This window comes from Rutidosis leptorrhynchoides, unplaced genomic scaffold (assembly GCF_046630445.1).
Source record: "Rutidosis leptorrhynchoides isolate AG116_Rl617_1_P2 unplaced genomic scaffold, CSIRO_AGI_Rlap_v1 contig389, whole genome shotgun sequence".
Classification (NCBI taxonomy): Eukaryota; Viridiplantae; Streptophyta; class Magnoliopsida; order Asterales; family Asteraceae; genus Rutidosis; species Rutidosis leptorrhynchoides.
The window spans coordinates 53,384-71,897 of NW_027266624.1; the positions used below are offsets into that span (position 1 = coordinate 53,384).

Below are 18,514 nucleotides of genomic sequence, written 5' to 3' on the forward strand. Positions count from 1 at the left end.
TAATAGCTTCTTAATTACATGCAGATAGATATCATCAACGAACGTGTGTATACCAACGCTCGACGATCAATATCGCTCGCGAATAGTCACTGGTAATTCTTATTCTTAGTCGACTATAAACATATTTTTAAAGAATGAAAAGAAATCACCGAAAATTTAAATTACCTAATTAAAGTAAGTTCGTGAGTGACATTAGAATGAGCACATTTAATCGGTATTTAAGATCTTATTTATAATCGCGAGATTTTTTAATTTTAAATTTATTTTAATTATAAATTTTATTGTCGAATCAATATTCGACACATGATGTTTTATTAATTAATAATAATTTAAAATATATATTTTAAAATTTTGAATTTAATTAAGTTTTAAGTTATAATTTTTAGTCAATGGTGTTATTTTTTTTCTTATTCTAATTAGGAAATCAAAACACAATAAAACGTAATGATTTCTAATAAAATTCTACCAATTACTTTTTTTAATGTAAAAATTTTATTCCTAATAAATTTCCTATCTATTATTTAAAAACATATTCCTAACAAAATTATACTACACTATATTTTCTCTAATTCTTTTATTTAATATTTTTCTTAATTAAAATAAATTATATCTATTTTGCCTATTCCTAATTAAAATGGAATGGGCATCTTAATTAAAAAATTATTCCTAATAAAATTAAAATATATATATTATTATTTCAAATTTTTTAATAAAATATTATTCATAATAAAAATTCATTATGTTCTTTTGTTCTATTCCTAACTAAAACCGGCACATCTTATTTTTTAAACAATAAAAACAATTAAATTAATTAGATGTAATTATAAATTTTATTATGAAATCAAATTTCGATATGTGATTTTTACTTTTTGTTATGTTTATTATTTTTGAAAGCAAAATAAATTTTTTAATTCTAATAAGATTGTAGATTTTAAAATAAAATCAAAATAATTAAAATTGATATAAAATTAAAATATTTTTTTTAATATGATATTTGACATATATTGAATAATATTTAGTACTAATAATTATTATCTAATTTTTTTATGATATATTTAAATTATTAATTTTTAAAGGTAAACATTTTTTTTCCAACTGATAGATGTATTGGCTTATTTTTTTAAATAATAACAAAGAGAGATCACTGTACTTAAAGATTATAATTAACCTAAGTAGATTTTCGAATTTCAGCTAGATATCTTGCTGGTAAATAGATTAACATTTCCCATGAACGTCATAGTTTGACAATTCCCATATGATCACTTAATTATGTAGATTGAAGCAATATTTAATGCAACATCATAATTGAGGACTTCATTCATTTATTTAGAAAATGACATACAGTATATAATTGCGTAAGTATAGTACTAATTTGCTGACTTTCACACGTAACACGTTCACTCCAATCAGTTACATTACATGATGATCATCCAAAGGGAAGGAATGTCACATATGCTTGTTATTGGCAGATCATACACGCAACCGTCAATGGTAAGGAATTAACCAATGATCATCAAAAAGAAAGAAAAAAAATTTAACCAATCACATATTATATATACTATCTCCGTCTCAAAATAGATGCAATTTTTCAATACAATTTTTATTTATTTTGGGACGGAGAGTATATATGATCAGTATAATTATTTTATAAGCTAATATTAATACTTAGATAAGAAATGGTGAGTTGACAACATTGAGGGGGCACAGTACTTTTATGAACAGTAATTGGATGTTGTGGACATGAAAGAGTCGGACCGGATTTCACGATGCCGCTCCGACTAATCACCGTAATTAGCAAGCCAAACCGGCATCAGGGTTGCCGGTTTGAAGCAAGACCGGCATTGGGGTTGCCGGTTTGAAGCAAGACCGGCATTAAGGCTGCCGGTCATGCGTGAAAATTAAAAAAAAAAAAAAAAAAAAAACTTTGGACCGGCAATAAGACTGCCGGTCTAGTTCAACAAGCCTACAACTCGGAATAAACCTTCAACAAGTCTACAACTCGGAATGAGTTCAACAAGCCTGCAACTTTGAATCCTACAACTTGGAACAGCTCAGAATATATGTTCAATGACACTACAACTCGGATTTTTTTTATATTCTGAGCTGTTCCAAGTTGCAGGGTTCCAAGTTGCAGGCTTGTTGAATGCATTCCGAGTTGTAGGCTTGTTGAACTGGACCGGCAGCCTTATTGCCGGTCCAAAGTTTTTTTTTTTTTTTTTTTTTTTTTTTTTTTTTTTTTAACGCATGACCGGCAGCTTTAATGCCGGTCTTGCTTCAAACCGGCAACCCCAATGCCGGTTTTGTGTCCTTCGACCGGCCACGTCAATGCCGGTTTGGATTAGTGATTAATTAACAAATTAATCAGTCCGACCGGCAACCCGAAAACCGGTCGGACTACTTTTGTCCACCTTCTCAGCTTTCGTTTCAATATGTCCACATGTATTTTTTAAAAATTATTTTTGCAATTTTCTGAACATTGAGGATTTGAGGCGCTATACACTATATATGTGGGAAAGAAATTTTTGGAATTCGTCAACTTTTATTTTATCATCGAGCCTCTCTCTTTTGTTATTTCTACATCTCATGACCTGATAATTCTTATTGTACATCATATTCATAATAAGACACATATATAATATAAATAAAATTATGCAATTATTATATATTTAAAATTCGATCTAAGTTCAAGTATATTTGAAAAACATGGTTAATATTGTATTCGGAATTTGTTCAATATTTTCTTAAAGTAACCGATTTAGCGGGCTTTAAAGCCGAGAAAAGCCGTATACATGCTACTCGTACTCATCATGTAAATCCATTGATTGACGATGTTTCTAGACTTAAACGAACGATATCGATATAATAATCTTTTACGACCCTGAAATTCATCGGTCCGGAAATTTTTGAGGTTGAAATTAAAAGGAAATGCTAAACCACAAATTTTACAAAGACGAAATGAAAGGCTGAGACAGAGAGAGTAATATGTCACTCAGTGAATGGCATATATGGGCCACGGCGCATCAAAAGGTAAGGGCCCAGGTTTTGACGTCTTGCGGGGGCCCATTAAGATGAGTTGGTGAAGTTGGGCCCTACTTATAACTTAACATTTTCTTCTTTTTTTTATTGGCATTTTGTGCTTTGAAGATACCTATACTTTTTTTTCTAATGCTTTTTTCTTCATTTTTGATGTAATGTTTCCAATGAGGATATCTATATTGATACGCCACCCGTTTCAACTATCACACTCCATCCGTTTCACAATAGTTGATGTTTTGATTAAAATGACATGAAATAATTAATCATGTATCATGAATATATTTTTATCAAATAAAATATTTTTTAAGCTATACATGATGCTTGTTTAAATTAAGAAAACTTAAAATATATTATCTCCGTCCCAAAATAGATACAAATTTTTCAATACAAATACGGAAAGAGTATTTTTTTTATAAAAATACTTTTATTATACATGATTAATTACATAATGTTCAGGGACGGACCCACATACAAACTGGGGAACCACGGTCCCATCCAACTTTTTGAAAAAAATTAAATTATAAAAAAGAAATATATATAAATTGTTCATCGAAAAGGAATTGAAGTGACATAGTAACCTAGTGGTATATATCTGATGGTCCTGTATTCAATGTTCTCTAGGTTCGAATGCTAGAGGCGATTTTTTTCTCTTCTCTCCTTTATTTTAAAAATTATATAATATGCATATATATTCCTTATAAATATGGCTACTAAAATCGTTAGTCCTCAAATATAATTTTTTTCCAAAGACATCCACCAAAGTTTTTGGTCATCAATTTTTTTTAAGACATCATCAAATATGAATTAAACTAATATATATACCATATACAAATATGATTACTAACGTTTAAATAAATAATCGTCAAATATAAATTGGATCAATGTAAATAGTTTATTTCTATTAGTATTTAGTATGATTGTATTAGACATATTTTACAATTTTTTTAATAGTAAATTTAGTTTAATGAATTAAATTTCAGTTAAACAGTAAAATTGATTGTTACTTGTGATTAATTTTTTTATGAATCACGATTTAATTTAATTATAAATTTTCGCAGTGCGATTTGAATTTTCCACAATTCTCACTATATTAATATCTTGGATACACTATTGCTTATGGAAAAAAATATATCATGATTAAATATCATTAACAAAATTCGATACAGATAGTGCGTAAACTCTCATTGATCTCACTCAAATTTAATCATACATCCAAAAAATTTATGACTACTTTCGGTCTTACCCGACATCCAATTTTAAATCCGTCCCTGATAATATAATTTTAACTAAAATATGAATTATTGTGAAAAGGTGGTGGTACTAAATTTGTATCGCGGAATAAACTCTAAGCACAATGGCACTAGCAATCGACGCTCACTCTCGCTAGCATAAGCCCGTTTGAAGGTAATATAAGGCAAGCCCAAATCCATTTATAGATTCGGAGGATTACAACCTTATCAAGCAACAAGAGAGATGTAGTAACATTCTTAAAATCGTATTTGTATCTTGTACATTCTTCTCAACACAACAACAATTACATACTTTTTTCGTCCCAAATTAGATGTTAATTTATGAAATTTTATACAAATTAAAACAACATGATTATAAATTTATTTTTCAACATAATTATGATTATATAGACTTAAAACTCTCATAAAAAACATGTAGGTGAAGATGGTGAAATTAGTAAGAGAATGCATAGGAGAACATGAGGGTGAAAATGGTGAAATTGATGAGAATATAATGGATTAACATAATTAATGTTCTTTAAATTTGTCAAAATTTACATCTAATTTGAGACATAATTTGAGACGAAGGAAGTATATAGTAATAATTAAACATGTCCATATATTCTCATCATCATACACAATGTTTAAGCCAATTGATCATCTCGTACCTTATATCTAATTGCAACTGGCACATTCACTGATCCAACCCAAACATATCCATCTTTTTCCATTATTTCACTTAAAGCTCCCGATTTTTCATCGAAAAATTCTTCCAGCACCTCACCATTTTCATCCAGCCGAACTCCCGTTCCAGGAATTATCTTTAATTTAAGCTTGCTCATAAGCAAGTATATTTTCATTGGATCGATAGGCAAACTACTCAAGAACTTGCCGATTGCCGGTCTTTCCTGTATGAATTTCATAAATTTATCGTTCTTCGAATAAATGGCAACCCAATATCCTCCTCTAGGACTCTTGTGGATGTTGTCGGGGGCTCCGGGGAGTCGAGCAAAGACTTCGATCGTTCCTACTTTTTCCGTTTTAATCCAATACTTTATAACTCTTTTCTTGAGCATTTCTACTACGAAAATGTAGTTACCATCATCGCTCATCAACACTCCATTAGGAAATGCAAGATTGTTAACAAGCACGGTGACTTGCTTCGTTGTCGGGTCATATTTCATCAATCTTCCCGAAGCGTCTCCGGTAAGTAACGTCTGGATATAGTTCCGTCTATCGAATTTAGAGCTACTGTGTGTGAAATAGAGGATTCCAGTCTCAGGATCGATGTCCAGTCCGTTTGTAAACTTGAAAGGAATTCCTTCAGCTTGGTTGGCAATTACGGTGGCGACCCCACCTTTGGGACCCACTTTGAGTAGGCCATAGTAGGCATCACAGATATATAGATCACCGCTCGATTGATTGAATCGTACGCCTAATGGACGGCCACAGATGTGCTCCATGCTTGGATCTCCACATCCCTCTCTGATCGTAATACGTTAACAGTCAAAGTAAACTCAAGTGAAATATTCATATACTCATTCCATCCCAAATTTGATGGCATTAATATATTTTTTTATCTTACAAAAATATGTTAATTTGATAAGTTTAAATTAAATTTTTTTTTCCTATTTAATCCACTATTCTAAATACTCCTTTTTTTCTTAATTAATTGTCACATCTCACATATAAAATATATAGGAAATGTGACACTTAATTAGGGACGGAAGCATCATCATAAATTTTTTAATTCATTTGACAATTAAATTCTATAAATAAATATACCACATTCATGATCTAGAATATACGTAAAATATATTTGAGTATTTTTTGGACAAGATAACGAACAAGTCCCACACGTAAATATTTGGCCAATTCTCTAATTAGATATTAAATTCTTTAAATGCTAGCTAGATGTCCCAGACGTAAATATTTGGCCAATTCTCTAATTAGATATTAAATTCTTTAAATGCTAGCTAGATGTATTGATTATTTTCATAATCTCTAAAAAACGTATCATGTTATTATAGATGATGAAATATGTCGGATTATTTATTACTATCCGTCTCGAAATACATTATGTTTTGATTTTTTTATCATAAAAATCAAAACATAATATAATTTAAGAAGGATGAAGCGAAGAAGCGTAAGTAGTGAGTAAGAGCTAGAGGGTTTGAAAATGATATGTCAACTAATCGAGCAAGTTGTACATACTATATACTATCTTGAAATGATATCAATAATGAACCAAATATCGTTTTCGAGGAAACAAACAAGTACCTGTGTGGAGAAGAGAAGGCGAAATCGATCCACCGGCGTTCGGCTTCGACCCACTTCACGATCCAACCATCGGAGACGCCAGCATAAGGGCCACCGCCGTTGGGATCATAAGCGTAGCTTTCAGGTCCTTTCGCATTCTCAACCTCCGGCAAAGGTTCCGGTTGCCATTGACCAGTTATAAGCTCATCATGACTTTGCTGTGAAGTACACATGCGGCCGACCACGGCGGCCACCACCACAGAAAATATCACCGACAAGGCTATCTTCAAAGGAACATACATCGTTGCAAAAAATTTAGGAAAGTGATGAGTATTGCAAATCGTACAAGATAGGAGTCCATATATATTATTTTTTCCACAAAAGCGTGCGTTTAAATATATAGCATGTGTATGCATTTTCATTTAAATAATAATATATTTTATTCGTTTTTCTTCCATTAGAGTACTCTGGCAGCCTAGAACTAAATTAAGTTGAACAATTGACTTGATCTAGTTCAAAAAATGAGTGAAAAGATTTGTTTTATATACACGATATACATAACATGATATGGCTATATATAATATATATGTTACATTTTTTTTTTATTATTTTTTTTTTTCTAGAAGGACTCCTTCTTGACCACGCAAAGAAAAATTTATGATGCACAAAAAAATAGTTTCACTTTTGCCTTTTCATTTATTATTTATTTTAAATATTTTTTTAGAAGAGAAGAAATTTTAATTTTATAAAGATCTTAATTTAATTATACATACTCCATAACATATACTGTGTATTCGAGATCTGTAGTGATGTTGTTGTTGGCCACTATAGCTATTTCGATCGACCAATACTTTGGTTGGGTTAATTTTTGGGTTCAAATTGCTCGCCTTAGTACACGCATACAAAATATTTCCATGTGATACTTTTTTTTTTTTTTGCACACGCCATAATTATTATAGACCCATAAAATTGGGATCTAGATTAATTAAATTCATAGAATAATCTCCATTTGTTAACTTGTACTATATATAAAAAAAAGTATTGCATGTATATGAAGAAAAATTATACGATCCACCATGAGGCCATTCATCTATGTATCGGTTCTTATTTGAAATTGACATTTTTGTAGTCTTAATTTTAATTTTTCCTATGGAGTAAAATGTTCGACAGATGTGTATATAAATGACTGTATAAAATAAGTTTCCATCTGGCTTATATTTAAATTAAAATGTTAAGTGTGTGTTACATGCTTTATATATTAAGAATAAGTGAATCCATTTTAACTTCTGAAGTATCAACAAAATTAGTGGTCAAACTTGATGTGCTTCATGCCTTCATATGCTCATTTTAATTTTATAATACCTTTTTTTTGTGCTTTATTATATATTATCATTAACATTCGAATCATTATGATTTTGTTTTTTTTTTAAAATAAAAATCTTCCTTAAATATCTTGAATAATGATATACGCATTAAGTTCATGACTTGGTCTTAAACATATAGTACATCATCGAGATAGTTGATACTTATAAATTTTGACCATATTTTAATTTAATTACAAAATTGAACTTCAAAAATTAATACACTACTTCAATCAATAGAGAGGATATATTATCCAAACGTGACTATTCTTTCGTTCGTTCTACCGTTGTATATGAAATCTTCTTCCATCGTTTTCCATTAGAATAAGACATGAGTGGCACATATCAAGAGACGAGAGTTGCTCGGTGTGTCATTCCGGGTCGCTATAGTCACTTGATAAGTCATGGATCGCCAGGTCTCCCTTCGAAGAGGCTCAGAGCCCGACCTAGGAGAATATGAAGAAAGAAACTCTGTCGAGACTTGTAAAACCGTCATGTTTGAAGATAAATAGGTTATTTTAAGTATAAATTTTGTCTATATAAACCCTCATAAATAAACTCACCTAACTAACAATTGGATAATTATTGCTCACATACTTTTTGTTTTAGAAAACAAAACCCCTACCTGTAGGTATAACTCCCTAAATCAATGACATGACGCCCCAAATCTCCAAATCGTGAGGCGAGTGACCCCAGACCGTAGTCGTCGATCGCTCTTCTGTTCAGATTCCAACTAAGATCGAAGTAGCTCACCGTGATCTCCACCCCTTCTCAAGTTAGTTTTCAACTTGTGACATAACAAATATCTAACTCATAACATCTTATAGGTTTTCTTTTTAAGTACATAACATCTTATAGTTAAAATGGGGTTTTGATCTTGAACAAATAATAGATGAAAACAAACCTCTAATATAAATTGGAGGGAGTAATTACATCTCTGCAAAGAAGATATTGAAACTATTGAATATATTCTTATAGATGCAATACCTATTATCGTTGCCATTAGACAAACACATTATTATTTTTGTTTCTCGATGAACATTTTTTCGATCAATATTTCTCCATAAACTTTTCTCCCTATTACATAGGTTTTTGTGAATCAATCTATATTTAATAATATACCATATGATAATGAACGAAATAAGCTTTGAAAAAAACTAGTCAATTATCCTATCGTCTAGACTATTTTACAAGGATTTTTTACGGATTTATATTAGTCTAGAATCTAATCGACCAGGCCTAAAATGGACAATGGTCTTAATCTTATGAAGCCCAAATTCGACTTCACCGCCCAACCCATCTTTTATTTTTATCTTATCTTTTATTTTTATCGCTTTACCTTATGAAAGAGAGAACATCAAAATATTTTTTTACAACATGACAACTCAACTTTTCCTGATGTTATCTTTTTTGTGTCTAAATTTTAAAAATATTTTTGTCAAAGCAAGTAAACAACACTGTAGCAAGTTTGATTGAGGTTTTTGGTTAGCATGTAACGCGCCATCTGTAGCTTTAGCTGTTGGGGTGTTGATCTATTTGTAAAAGTGACACGTGGAAATAAATTCCACGCAAGCGAGTTACAATTAAAAGCTAATTAACGTCATTTAAACAGTCAACTAACATGAGTTGACCAATTTAACGCCTTGCTCTCACCCTTCCATTCCACCGCCGCTAACCATCTCACCATGCCTTCATCCTTCGACCTTCTCACACCAGATCTATTTATGAAATCCTATCGATGACATCGAAGGCTCGATCGACAAGACAACGACGCATGTAACCTAATTCTTTTCCCAGTCAAAATCGTCCACTCCGAATTTGCAATTTGAGACTTTAAAACAATGATTTGGCAAAATTGTAAGAAACTTGATATATATATATATATATATATATATATAAAGAGAACTCCAATATTGGTTCAGTTTTGACCGTCAAGGAACCACCATCAAACCCTACTTTCTAACAATAATTTGGTGTTGCAATTGCAAAACTAAAAGAGACTGATTTTAATTTCGAATTTATCAAAAACGAAATAAAAATATTAATCTTATTTAATTCCAAGTGGAACGATAAAATAAGTTATTTTACGATTATGAGATTATGTAAACTGGGCCAATGATGTAAAGGACACGGCCCTAGGCCCCTGGCCTATTGTGTTTTCTTTTTTGGTTTCAGAATATAGAGGTTTTGGATGTTGGAATGCAGACATGGCAAACATTTTGTCATGTTTTTAACAAACAGATCAAGAAATTAATACACAATCCAAATTTTATTTTAAAAAGAATTAATTAATGTGATGATAATTCCATGCGTTTCAAATAACAAAAACAAGCTACCATTTCTTTTTAAGATTACAAAATATTTTATCAAACAATCTTTAAAAAAATGTCATTGTAAATTTGTCTCAATTTGTAATAGATCAGACAATGATCATAATTAATTCCTGCAATTTTATTTTCTTCATGCTTAGGGAAATGGCAGTCAACTTTCCCATTTGATCGCTCGATAATGAAGTAATGGCAAGGTGGATTACCATTGTCTATACGATCTGTAGCCGACCTGGAGTTGTAATAAAATGCCATCTTTACAAACATAACAAAAATAGTAGTAATTTTACATCAATTTTAGCCACATTGTTGGAGATAAATTAAAAAATATATACTTTCGTATTAAAATACATGATATTTTAAATTTTTAGATTCATTCACATAACATATATTTAGTAAATAATCTTAACTAAATATATGCATATATAAATGAATCTAAAAATTTAAAATATCATGTATTTTGAGACGGAATGAATATATATATGGAAAAAGGAAATAATAAAGATACAATATATAAATATATTAATAAATGTGTATTTGTTGTGGGAAATATGTATAAAAAATGTACATGCATGCATGTGGTTAGTTACTGGGGTACCATATCGAAACTCGATTACTCGAAAGACAATTTTTTTTTTTAATGACTATAAGAAAATTTTCAATAACACTTCTCTTGAGTCTTGACCCCTTGATAATGCTTAGTACGTGGTCTTTCATACTTCTTTTGCCCGCTTTGATAATGTTTTTTGTACACTTTTTTTGGACTAAATGTCAAACCAGAAAACAACTGTGGAAAAAAGAAGCTTAAAATGTAGAAAAATACATAAAAGAACAATTCGAAGTTTTTTTTTTCTTTTCCTTTTTTCAATAAATATATTTTAATTCATTAATAAAATAAAACGAGAATATCCAAATTGCAGGTCCACTTCTTGCAAAATGGGCTGCAAAAGTCTTCCTCGAAATTTTCATGACTGAATTGGTTCAAAACAGTTGAATGAAAATGCCTTCAATCGGGATTTACTAGTGAAAAAGAGATTAACCACATATTTAGATGAAGAAGCACATGGTGAAAAATAGGAGGACTATGGTGTAACTGGTACAAACTTGAAGGACATGGTTGCAATTCAATAAAAATTGATCGCGCCGACGGAGATAGATAGAAATGATCTCAATGACTTTGCGAAAATGACTGAAGAATCAATTTGACCAAATCTATCCGAGAATTAAAAGCCCTCTTTTGATTAGATTTTCTATCAGTTCAATTTAGTCTATTTTCCCATCATTAGCTATATTTCAAAATTTCTTCTTTCAAAAAAAAAAAAAAATTTCAAAATTTCTACAATCACAAAAGAACTGAAGCGGCTCAAGTGTCCATTTAGCTTGAAAATGAGTCATTGAATCTGTTCATGAAGTCCCTTTTCCATTTTAAGTAGTAGAAAATAAAATATATGGTGGTCAGTGAGAAGTGAAATTGAGTTGTAGCTGGTTTCAGCTATAGACATTGATTCATAAAGTTCATGTTAGGCATTTATGAGTTGTCAAGAAATGTATGTAAGATTTTAGCTCTTGAGGATGAGAATTGCTATGGAGACTTCCATTTTTAATTTTCTATCGACAAACCAGATTGCCAGTTTTCATCATTGAAGAAACGAAGCTATTTTTTCAATAAACAAGTCTATTTCAGTATTATAAGAGTGTATTTGAACATGACCAAAATGCTATGACGGAAACTTCCATTGGTACTTAGAAAAACGGAAATAGCCAATTTAATTTGGGATAAAAATCTTACAAAAATACTAGAACACTGTGAGAGAAAGCGAAAAATATAGAGTATTAGATCATCAAATCTTTATTATAGAGCCGACAATCATTTCTTTCTTCTCCAAGTTTCGAGCTTCGGCAACTGCAAGCATTCTTATGTGGTTTTAGAGTTGCTTTTCTTGATGTAGAAGTTCAGTTCCGTCCAACAATATATTAATTTAAAAGGAAATTTATCATGCTCCTTTCCTGTACTAATAGATGAGATTTTTTAGGGATATTTTTTCTTTTTTGCCTTTCGATTTTGTTAGAATATCAATACAATTTTTTCGTTTTTATCCCTCCACTAACTTTCCACTCATTTCTCTTTTCATACATAATTATTCCTTTCGTATACAAATAGAAGACGTTTTCACTTTTTAGATTTATTGTAAATTTGATGTATCTAGACATTTTCTATTTATATATGAAAGGAATAATATTTTAATAGAAAAAAAAAATTATAAAATTAAAATGATTTATATATTAAAATTAATGATATTTATATGTGTGAAAAATTTAAAATTAAAATCTATTTAAATATAAAAATAGTATATCGTATCATCTAAAACCCAAATAGGAACACCACATTTACATGTTTCCCCAATCCAATTTTACGCTACCTTGTCCCCTCTATCAATGCTAGTAATTTTCTAGCCAACCCAATTCAGTTTGAGTTTCTCTTAGACCCAAATATCGCTTCCCGGGATCTTGTCCCTTTTTTTTTACTAAGCGTGATCAATGATCTCTATAATTGACGAGTCCTACACTAAAAGATGCATGCTAGCTGGATATTGATTGAAATATTTGTTACAATTGTTCAATTAATTGGTACGTATCATGAGATGATCATCAAGATCAAATATTCAAGTTATTCAAAAAAAAAAAAAAAAAAAAAAAATCAAATATTCAAGTGTGACAATCAATTTATGATAATTAGGTTCTTGTAAGTTGCGACGCCGGCCTCTTGCAACATATGAACATATATAGTATGGATTAGTCAATATAAAATTTACTCACCAATATAAAACGCGACAATTAATAAGAGTTGATGGAAGTAATACATTCATCTTTTATGTATAAGACTGTGCTTACAAATATTTCGATTCATTTGGTGGACTTTTGTTTTAACATCAATAAAAATAAATCGATGTTGATTTAACTAATTCAGTGCTTATTTTTTAATTATGAACTTTATTTGTAGTATATATTTTTTTTTCTCAAATTAGATATTAATATAAATATTATTTTTATTTTAAATTAGATATAAATTTTGACAAGATTATAGAACATTAATGGTGTTTATCCATTAAATCCTCACCAATTTCATCTTCATGTCTTCTATACACTCTCCCTCACCAACTTTAGCATCTTCACCCTCAAGTCTCAAGAGATTTTTTAGTCTATACAATCATAATTATGTTGAAAATGAGTTTAAAAACATATTTTTTTAGTTGTGTGAAATCACATGTCACGACTCAAAAACCCCCCTAGTCGTGACCGTAACCTTCTTGACCAAAGATTAAGACCAGCCTAATACAATTTCTCAATTTACAAGTATTAAATTATTTAAGTTATTACAATTAATTTATATTTATGTCTAATTCTACCAACACGAAGTAAATTCTAATGGAAAATGAATAAAAAGAATATACATCTTTCAAGAAAAACGAACTCAGAATCTTTATACGCTTTTTCGAACCGCTTAATCTATGAACTGCAAAGAAAAATAATATAATATCTGGATGAGAGATAACACACTCAGTAAATACCAAATATAAAGATACACTAATAATCAATATATCCACAGAAATTTCAAAATCGATTAAAAGATTTTAATAACTTTGTTGATTCAGAACATAGAGTGAATATACTTATATTATTTATCAAAATTCATCATAGGTTATAATTCAAAAATCCAAATCCGCTTTAAAATAAGGATTTATCGATTTAGAATCCAAACCAGCTAAAATGGTTTTATCAAATCAAGATTGAGTAAAAAGTCGAAGTGGTTTATTAATCCACTAAAGCTCCGACATTTAACCCAGTCGGTCAGTAGGCACGTGGTACCTAGATTCTGTGTAGGTATAAGTAACGATACGCCACCGCGTCTTTTGGCTTAGGTGCGTAACCATCTGCCTCATCGCGAGCCCACCATCGCTACGGAAACGGTAATGACCTGTCTCCACGTCTTTTGGCTTTGGTTAGCACAAAGCCAACCTAGGCCTCACCTTAGGCCCTTCCTCGTTACCAATGTCACTCAAGAAATGACAGGAACCCAAAAATATATATTTCATTTCAAATTTTGCCAGACTAGGATTGGTACTCTAGCCTTATCTACTCGAGGACTCGTTTCGGGAGCTTACGATCTTCCTTTTTGATATATCTTTCATGTACATTAGTCGTCTAGACTTGTAAATTATCGATGTAAACTCTTAATCTAATTAAACTCCGTGTTGGTAGAACTTGGTTGTATGACTTGCGATTTCTGGGTTGTGAGCTTGTTATGGGCATAGATGTTATATTGCCGATTTTTGTTTTAAGTCGGAGGTCGCTATGTAATTATTTAATGAAACCATGCCGTTAGTTATATTTGGACGTAGTTTAATATGTTGAGGCTTGTCGTGATCTCGGGGTTAAGTGGATTATGACGCCGGTCATGACAAAGGATTTCGGATCATGACAAAATTGGTATCAGAGCTAGGTTTCGAGAGTCATAAGGAGCTAAGTTCTATTTTATAAATTCCACACGGAGTATAGGATCGTTTTCCTTCTCGTTTCGAGCAATTTCTTTCAATTATCTATTGTTGTTTCATTAAACCGTATTTCCATATTTCAGATGGATAGAGGAAGATGTAGACGAGCAGGAAAAGGCCGTGGAAGAGGCCGAGTTGGGCATCCTCCTAGGGCCCACCTGCAGTAAATCCTTATGGACGAGGTGATTTTGTGTATGACGGGAACCAGACTAATAATGAAGGAGAAGCGGATACAATCTCTGAGTCTGTCCATGGGGTTGCACAAACTCCTCTGGTTCCCCCAGTTGTTCCAGCTCCTGTTCGCCCAGTTGCTCCAGCTCCTGTCCCCATAGTTGCTCATCCAGCTAATAGAGTTTCTTTGTCGAATTTTCAAAAGTTAAATCCTCCTCAATTTTTGGGAGCTGTAGATCCTATTGTTGCGCATAATTGGATTGACAGGATTGTGAATATATATTGTTGATTTTGAAACGTGATTTGGTTGGCATATGTGTAGGATACGACAACATACCGATTATAGGACTATCTAGTTTTGGGTCCTGTCACTTGCTATCATTGAGGTAGTGTGACAAATTTGTAACGATGACGGGCCCACGGTGAGGCTAATGGTTGCACACCTAAGCCAAAAGACGTGGTGGCGTGTTGTTACTCGTACCTAGACATGTTTTAGGGAGCCCGCGCCATAAGAATCATGCCATGATAAGCAATTATGATTTTATTCAGATTTAGAATTTGATTTATATTGTGATTTACTTGGCTTATCATGGGATCGTAACAAAATAATTTTGTGAAATTGATAATTTGAGAATATTAAATATTCTTTTGATTATTTGATAAAACTATTTATGACATTTCAAATAAAATTTTATAACTTTTTTGGAGATAATTTTGGGATATAATTTGTTAGACTATTGTTATATTACATTGTATATTATATTCAGTACTTACTGAGTGGTCCCCACTCACCCAAAAATATATATTCATTTCAGATTTTGCAGGACTAGGATTGGTACTCTAGCCTCGTCTACTCGAGGACTCGTTTCGGGAGCTTACGACTTTCCTTTTTGGTATATCTTTCATGTACATTAGTCGTCTAGACTTTTAAATTATCGATGTAAACTCTTATCTAGTTAAACTCCGTGTTGGTAGAATTTGGTTGTATGACTCCCGATTTTTGGCTCGTGGGCTTATTGTGGGCATAGATGTTATAATGCCGATTTTTGTTTTAAGTCGGAGATCGTTGTATAATTATTTAATGAAACCATGTCGTTAGTTATATTTGGACATAGTTTAATATGTTGAGGCTTGTCATGATCTCGGGGTTAAGTGGATTACGACACTAGTCATGACAAAAGATACCGAATCGTGACATTACAAATATTAGCATATAATTTGGGACGGATGGAATATTTAGTTACTTTGGTATAAGGACATGAAGTGTACTGGCAACGGGTTTTCTCCTCTTACGAGTTTTTCTTGTAGTACTGTATGTTGAAATCTCTTGAAGTTGAGCAACTGATCAGTTAGATAGTTAGTACTGTCGAAATCTAGCGAAAACTCAATCTAACAAAGTGATCGATTCAGTTAGATAACTAAAGTTAAACCGATAGTCCTAGGGCTTTTCTGTAGTTGATGTGTTATGACTATTAATATTGGTCCCCTTAATTAGCTTATCTCCCGAAAATTGTTTCCTACGAATCTACTGAAAAGAAGCTGGCATACATAAAGTTGGGTATCACGTCGTTAAATATATATCGACATAAGTGGACACTCATAAACCATGTTATCGTATCTCTTAACAGCTTTGGTAAGATATTCTTCCATGGCTTTCTCTAGCTGTTATACTACTCAAAATCATATATATTATTGGTTCAATAATTACAATTGAATCGAATAATTCAATGCAATTGTATCATTTTAATGAAATGTGTCGTCTCGATAGCAATTTTATCTATTCTCTATATAATATTCGTAAAATTCAAAATTAAATTTTTTGAATCAAGTGATCAAACAATATTAAACCACAATTCGGCAACTACAACATTAATCAAAATTAATGTACGTACCATTACATATATAAATTCCTTACATTATACCTGAATCTTTATTACATTTTTTATTGTTTCTTCACGAATAATTTCTTATGAACTTTGTTATAGTTAAAAATGTTTGTATATAAACTACGAAAAAAAAAATGTTTGTATATAATTTCACCATTCGTGTATCATGACATTTGTACATTATGGATGTATATATATACACTATTATGTAAATGCATTGACATTTTTCGGACTTCCCTCGCATGAATAGAAACGTACGTATTATTCTGGTATAAAAATATATATACATTGACATATTCCTAGCTAGTAGTATTTGTTTGAAGAAAAATAAGCATCGCTAGTAAGTATAATAGTTAGTTTTTTTTTTTTGGAATTGTATAATATAGAGTTAGTTGTTGTTGCAATCGAACGTGACTTAACATCTCGAGTTAAATAACATTGAATTAATTAATTAATTAATACTATATTACTAAGTACTGTTTCTCTAGCTTGATACAATGAACCAACAACAGAAGGCAATTAATTTATTTAATTTAATTGTGCATCACATGAGTAATATTGAAACACACGACGAAAAACGTCGCACATGTGATTATATATACATACATATATGTATATATTACACTCCTTTGAACGAGTGCGAGATAACACTCGTTCAAGAGTTGTGGTTGATTATAATTTTATGAGGATGTTGTTGTGGTTGAACTTGATCCTGATTGAGTAAATAAGTTGATATTGATGACAATATTTTGCGAGATTTCAATGTCCAAATTGATAATAACATCAATCGATCGATCGATTTGCATGTGAAATTTAGACGATGCAATGCGTAATAAAATATATGTTGAAAATATTATGTAAAAATTGCGATAATAGAAACACAATAATTGAATTTATTCTGAATATACGTTATTGAATTTTATTAATCACATGAGTAATATAATAAAATCGACGAATACATATTAATTTAATAGAAATTAAATATTCATGAACATACATACATGAGTATCGAATTAAACAAAATAAACATGCATAAAAGTAAATCGAATAAAAGTTTTAAGGGAAAAAAGACACAAACCTTGGAGGTCGATGTTATCTCTTTCCTTAAAGCGTAATACGTCCCGTAGAATTGACGAATACATATTAATTTAACGGGAATTAAATATACATGAACATACATACATGAGCATCGAATTAAACAAATAAAACATGCATAAAAGTAATTCGAATAAAAGCTTTAAGGGAAGAAAGACACAAACTATGGAGGTCGATGTTATCGCTTTCCTTAAAGCGTAATGCGTCCCGTACTATGCTTCAGTCAGAACGGCGTATGACTTCACAAGATACAACCACTATAGAACTAGATCATAAGCATAATATGTAATCTACGTTCTTCGAAACTTATGATATCTAAACTCGACGTAGATAAAATGGATGCAAAGACTAACTGATATAAAACCATAATTTTCGGTATAGAAAATTATGAAGAGTTTGTCCAATATTTATAGCCAAAAGATAGAAAGATATTCCTAAAAAGATTATTTGACTTGGAGTGCACATAAAGAAAGGCACTCATAGATAAATATAAATCAATATTCATCTTATCAGATAATCACTAGGCTTCCACATGTCAAAAATCCAATCACATATGAGACGGACAATTATAATCGGTTCGAACAAGTCGAATCGGAC

The 18,514-nt window shown here is 31.0% G+C and overlaps 1 protein-coding gene across 1 annotated transcript; it reads right to left on the bottom strand.

Moving 5' to 3' along the window:
- Nucleotides 1-4,909: 4,909 nt before the first annotated feature.
- LOC139883367 (protein STRICTOSIDINE SYNTHASE-LIKE 2-like) lies at nt 4,910-6,826 on the bottom strand. The gene is made up of 2 exons (XM_071867550.1): nt 6,546-6,826; nt 4,910-5,750 (listed from the first exon to the last, which is right to left on the bottom strand). The coding sequence occupies exons 1-2, from the start codon at nt 6,824-6,826 to the stop codon at nt 4,910-4,912; spliced, it is 1,122 nt and encodes a 373-aa protein (XP_071723651.1).
- Nucleotides 6,827-18,514: the final 11,688 nt, after the last annotated feature.